At 44.9% G+C, this 6,569-nt stretch overlaps 1 protein-coding gene across 1 annotated transcript; it reads left to right on the forward strand.

Annotated features, from left to right (window-relative positions):
* Positions 1 to 448: 448 nt before the first annotated feature.
* LOC117258428 (keratin, type II cytoskeletal cochleal-like) lies at positions 449 to 6,007 on the forward strand. Its single transcript, XM_033629345.2, has 9 exons — positions 449 to 1,100; positions 2,973 to 3,181; positions 3,306 to 3,366; positions 3,503 to 3,598; positions 3,790 to 3,954; positions 4,086 to 4,211; positions 4,323 to 4,543; positions 4,668 to 4,714; positions 4,876 to 6,007. The coding sequence occupies exons 1-9, from the start codon at positions 543 to 545 to the stop codon at positions 5,154 to 5,156; spliced, it is 1,764 nt and encodes a 587-aa protein (XP_033485236.2). The 5' UTR covers positions 449 to 542; the 3' UTR covers positions 5,157 to 6,007.
* The last annotated feature ends 562 nt before the right edge of the window (positions 6,008 to 6,569 follow it).

Consider the following 6,569-nt stretch of genomic DNA (forward strand, 5'->3'; position numbering starts at 1 on the left):
TTATTGGCATATGTATCTAAGAGAACTTGACAAAAGCTCTGAATATTTGTATTTCATTAGTCTTGCAAGATGATGAAAAGCAGGAAATAGTGTATCAGTTAGTATACGGGTCCCCAACTCACCCTCATACTCATCCAACCACCCACACCTCTCAGAGAGTCCCCAGCTAAGTAGGAAAAAATGCCTACCCCTCTCACTCCTGGCTCTGATGCCATTGCTTTGCCAGCACCTGGGTGTGTCAAGCCCCTATCACTTTACAGGGGCAGCACTGTTACCTGTCTGACAGGCTGAGCTGCTCCAAGCCAATCTACTTGACTGTAAGTGCACCTTTCAGGATCCAGGTAATTGGAGGAGGGTTGAGGAGGAGGTGTAGAGGAGGTGGAGCTCACTGGGACCTCCTCCGCCGTTGAGGGCACATAAAAAGCCATCACAGACAGGCGGAAGATACTTAGAGGGACTTGGCTCTCCTCTTAGTGGGCTCTACTTCTCTGCCAAACCTCTCTCTTTCTGCTCACCCTTTTCTCTTCCCTTTCAGAGGAAACATGAATGTACAGAGGGGTTCTTCGAGTAGTATGAGAATGACCGTCAGGTCCAGTGGAAGCATGTATGGTGGTAGTAGTGGTGGTGGTGGAGGTGGTGGAGGTGGTGGTATAAACAGAATGTTTACCTCTCAATCTTTAATGGGGCCAGCCAGAAGTAGGGTAAGCATTGCCAGTGGTGGCACGGGAGGTATGCGATTTGGTGGTGGCGGCGGTGGCGGCGGCGGCGGCGGCGGCGGCGGCGGCTATAGCTATAGTTCATACCGTGCAAGTGGAGGTGGAAGTGGAGGTGGAGGTGGTCTCGGTATTGGTTACGGTTTTGGTGGAAGTGTAGGTGGAGGTTTTGGTGGAGGTTTCGGTGGAGGTGGTCTCGGTATGGGTCTCTATGGTGGTGGAGGTGGTGGCGGACTTATCATACCCACTATCCAGCAAGTAACTTGCAACCCGAACCTACTGAACCCCGTGGATGTTACAATTGACCCCACCATCCAGACTGTCCGTACCCAAGAGAAAGAACAGATCAAGACTCTAAACAACCGCTTCGCCTCCTTCATTGACAAGGTGAGTTGCCCTTATTTACACTCATGTCCCACACCATTTCAGTGTGTGAGTGCTTTATATACGTTGTTGTGTATGTTATATGTGTTATCTTTCGTTTGGTGAAGCAATAGATGTTGAATCAACTAGGGAGCATGAAATATCAGGAATGGATGGCGGATGCACTGCACACAGTAGGGTTAATTTGTTTGTGTAAGCATGAGGGGGTTCATGAAATATTACACATCAACTGACCTAAACCTGTATAATGTGCGCACTATTAGCACAGCTAGAGCTTACTCTGAAAACTGATACGACCAAGCAAAACGTTATTAGTATGAATATGATATAGTCAGTTGTCCAAAGCAGTGAAGTAACAGTGTTCCAAAACCAATGCTATGCATCAGCTAGCCTTTGCACTGTAGCTGAAAGCAGACCACTGCTCCTTAAACTTCTCTTTGACCATAACTGGCCCCTTGCCAGCTGTCTCTGTGTAGAGTGAGAGGAAACACTAGAGTGGTCATATCCAGTGACTGGTGGCTCTCACTATGAGCAAAAGAAGGGATCAGGTTATTACCTATTCCCATGGCACCGAGGACTCGCAAGCTCTCAATGGTGCTGCGGAAAGTGGACATCTTAAGTATATGCAATGCGTTGCATAATAGAGGAATCTTTGCACCGACTAATATCATTTATTTCATACGATGAAGGACAATACAATAACTGAGTTTTTAAATTTACCCATCTACACTTTCATGAATAAATGAAGACCTCTAAAGAAGTTGGGAGATCTTTTTACTCAGGCAGAAAGGGAAGGGGAGGAAAGTTAACCACACCCTGCAGGAAGAAAATGCTCCATCAGCTTTTTCTGTAACGTGTTCAAGCCTCATCTGTCTTCATATAGGTGACCTGATCCCATTCTGTTTATTTATAGTAGACTTCTGACTATTAAATGATCAATTCAAAATGAAATATTGTGCAACCTAACATTCAAAACATTTAGATTCAATATTTTTATGAAATAGAATAATTACACAAATTGTATATCCTCAAAGCATCTGCACGCAATGGATGTCACAGTTAACAGCTACAGGCATGCAGTAATAATTACTGGGGGCTGTGGCAGGCAAGTTCAATGGCAAGTTCAATCAGTGAAAGTATGCATCCTAGAGGCCAGGGAGTGGTAATGTCAGGGGGTTAAGGGGAGGGGCTGAGGTGTGGCATGGTACACGTTACCTGGCCTTTAAAAAAAAAACCAAAAAAAAAAAAACCTTAAAGGCACAGGTACACACCCAAAATGGAGGGATGGGCTCCGCCTTCTCGAGGGTTCAAAACCCAATGGCAGGGCTCTGTACTGTGTGCCACGCATGCACCTTCTGTCTTCTAGTAACAGGCTTTGAAACATATTTCTCTGTATCATGTCAAATGTTCTCAAATACGAGTACAGTTCAACTATACTGTGCAGAGAGACTCCACAGTGGTTTATGTCAAGAACATCCCTGCCCTGAGGGGTGTTTTAATATGGCAGCTGCCGGTATTGGTGCATACAAGAGCTTTTTGTGTGGTAAAGTCACACACAGGTGTGGCTTGATGGATCACCTGAGGAAAGTAAAACAAAGAAGACAAACATCTCTATTACTTCAGAATGAGCATGGCTTATCATGAAGAAAAGGGACAGTACGATCAGGCTATTTTATTTATACTATGCTGAAAAGGACAAAATGAAAACAGACACTGACATGCACACAAATCTACAGATGTGTAATGTATCCATTATGTAGTCCTAATTATTTCATTAATTATAGTCTGATTGATGTGGTTTGTAGTCATATTCAACGTGTAAAATTTCCCCACGTGAGACTAGATCTAAACATGGTGAATGGTTTTACCGTTTAGGTGCGCTTCCTAGAGCAGCAGAACAAAATGCTGGAGACCAAGTGGAGCCTGCTGCAGGATCAGACCACCAGCCGCTCCAACATCGACGCCATGTTTGAGGCCTACATCGCCAACCTGCGCAGACAGCTGGATGGGCTCGGCAATGAGAAGATCAAGCTGGAGGGAGAGCTGAGGAACATGCAGACACTTGTGGAGGACTTCAAGAACAAGTGAGTTAATACCAGCACCGGCAACCAAGCGTGTCACATCTTTGAACGTACCAGCTGTGAACTACAGTAGTTGTTGCCCACAGTCATTTTCTGTTGACTAATTTTTCCACTGTTTGTGGGGCAGGTATGAAGATGAAATCAACAAGCGTGCTGGTGTGGAGAATGAGTTTGTGCTCCTGAAGAAGGTGGGAGTCGATTTGCAATTTTACAGTGATAGGCTGTTACTCCACCACTTCATTGTCAATACTGCCATGAACTTTTGTTTTTTTTTTTCTCTGACCCATCACCAATGCAGACTATTTTCTTCTTATCTACTTGCAGGATGTAGACGGCGCCTACATGAACAAGATTGAGCTGGAGGCCAAGGTTGATTCCCTCCAGGATGAGATTAACTTCCTCAGAGCTGTCTACGAGGCGGTAAGAAAAATGAACAATACTTTTCTCTCATTTCCAGGGAAACACTCTTTAAGTTAACTAACATTTTAGGGGGCATGACGTGGCACTGGTGCGCAAAGATACAGAATTGAGAAAAAGATATTGTACTGCCTTTACTCCCTGACTTTCTTTTTATTTCATTTTTAAAAAAATGATGTACATCTCTTTTGCAGGAACTGAATGAGCTCCAGGGACAGATCAAGGACACCTCAGTCATTGTGTCGATGAACAACAGCCGCGACCTGGACATGGACTCCATTGTGGCCGAAGTCAAGGCTCAGTATGAGCAAATCGCAGAGCGCAACCGTGCTGAAGCTGAAGGATGGTACCAGGAGAGGGTAGGTAGAGAAAGAAAGCAATCAAACCAACAACTCCAATATGAAATACACATCCCGCAATATCAAATAAAAGTGGAGAGGTCACACCGTTGAATCTGCAATAACAATTATTTTTATTTCTATTCCTTCAGTTCCAGCAGATGCAGACTAGTGCAGGCCAGGCTGGAGATGAAGTTCGCAACACCAAGGCTGAGATCGCTGAGCTCAACCGCATGATTACCCGCCTCCAGAATGAGATTGAGGCAGTCAAGGCACAGGTAAGCTCACAGTTAGGTATATATACATGGTTATATGTGTTAATTATATGTGTTAACTTTTGAATGACAAATACCACTTCTGATGCATCTGCTAAATTTCCAACCTCCCAGCGCGCCAACCTGGAGGCCCAGATCGCTGAGGCTGAGGAGCGTGGCGAGCTAGCTGTGAAGGACGCCAAGGCCCGCATTAAGGACCTGGAGGATGCCTTGCAGAGAGCCAAACAGGACATGGCCCGCCAGGTCCGCGAGTACCAGGAGCTCATGAACGTCAAGCTGGCTCTGGACATTGAGATTGCCACCTACAGGAAGCTTCTGGAAGGAGAGGAGGACAGGTAAAAAAATTAGCTACTTTAGGTTTGCAAGATGTTTAATTTTACGAGACATTAAGAGAGTGCATTGCATCAGGTTGTGTGTGCAGCAGCAGCTGAAATAGCTCATTTATCTTCCTCTCTGCAGAATTGCCACTGGCGGTGGAGCTACAACCGTCCACATACAGACCTCCGGTATGTATCTTTACCATTCAAGTTACAGCTGAGTCAATTTATTGAAATATAAAAGTAACAATGAGAAAAACCTTCAGTAAAGCTATCAGTCTGGTTGATAAGTTTTACTGACAATCCAGATTCTTGCCATCTCATGTGAAAAATCTTATTTTCATCACCAGGTGGAGGCGGCGGTGGAGGCGGTGGCGGTGGTGGTGGCTACGGCGGTGGCTATGGCGGTGGCTATGGCAGTGGCTATGGCCTTGGCGGCGGCGGCGGCGGTGGCGGCGGCATCGGCATCGGCAGCGGCATCGGCGCTGGCGGCATGAGCTACAGCAGCAGCACCAGTGGCGGCATGAGCTATGGCAGCGGCGGCATGGGCATGAGCATGGGCGGCATTGGCGGCGGTGGCAGCACAGTCAGACAGAGCAGCAGCTACACCGCCTCCATCCGCCGTTCATAAACAGCAGTTGTCCTCTCCATCCTTCTTCTCTCATTTTGTTCTCCACCTCTTGTCCCTCAACTCTTCCCGACAACAACTAAAAGCTTCCATAAAACCTTTCACTTCTCTCCCTGGAGACAGAGCAGCCTCAGAATATTTGCATTTGACAATTTACAGCTGATTTACGGCTGATCCATGCAATGGAACAGCTCTATTTGGCATTTAGTTACTGTGTTGCTGCTTCCACTTTGGCGACACATACCTGCAAAGAGTAAGAGATTACATCATCATCATACAAGCAGAGGCAGAGAAATTATTAGACCAGAAACAAAGAGCAGCAGAGATATGAGTCAGTCCTCTCTTTATTTGATCAGTCAGCCCGGCTGTCTTTTGGTTGCTGGATCTGCTGTCATGCAGACGAGAGCATACTTGTAGTGTCATGGCAGAGAATCCTCGCAAGGCAACAATCATTGCACACAAAATGCAAACAGCAGTTCTTAGATTTGCACAGAAGGAGGTCTGAAAGCTGTGGTTGTTCTTGACTTCATAAAGCAAACATGGCAAAACTCCTCTTTTCTGCAATGTCTCCGCTGTTGTCTCACAGCTGTCATTTTGCTGTGCTTTTTGACATCATCAAAAGCAGCCACATATAACACTTTCATATTGATCTTTGGAATCCTCTTTTTTCTTCTGCTCTGAGAGAAAGTGCTCTCTCCACTACAGCATAAACAGTAAATGGTGTTTTGATCCTGCTTTACTTCCATTTCCACTCTGAATAAAAAAGAAACATGGATAGGGCTGACTGGAGTAACCAGATTTATTGTGAATTTGTACCACCAAAACATCTGGAATAAATCTGATTTCATATTCAATTTGGGCAGTTCTGTTTCTTCTTATTGATTTTTGGTGCACTCTAACTTCGAACAATGCAAATAATCTGGGTTTATAATTGATGGCTTGCTAAGCCCCACCACTCATAATTACTGTTACTATGACTGTGACTATGATTTCCATTCTAGCACATCGCATGTTGCAGTTTACAAAGATTACAATGGCAAAGTTACTATTGAAATTAAGTTCAGTTTTTGAAACAACAGGATTTCACACAGAAGTAAGCAAGCTCTTACACTTAAACTCAGTAAGCTGGTTCAAAAGAGACTTTTTAATGTTTCAGGCTCCAAGAACCAGTTAAGTTCTTAAATATGCACTTGATGGCAACATACATGATGTAAACTGTCCATGCACTGCTACATGTTTGAGGCGTGAACTACATGTGCCAGGCAAACAGTCAGCATCTTCATGGTTGATGATCTATGTAGAGGACATGAAAATAAAGAAACAGCATTGTTCTTGTATTGCAGAGTGGAGCTAGTTAACTCAAAGCAGCATCCTCCAAGGCTGAAAAATAAAGCCAACACAGAAGTGCCAAGAACT

Source organism: Epinephelus lanceolatus, chromosome 8, assembly GCF_041903045.1.
Source record: "Epinephelus lanceolatus isolate andai-2023 chromosome 8, ASM4190304v1, whole genome shotgun sequence".
Lineage (NCBI taxonomy): Eukaryota > Metazoa > Chordata > Actinopteri > Perciformes > Serranidae > Epinephelus > Epinephelus lanceolatus.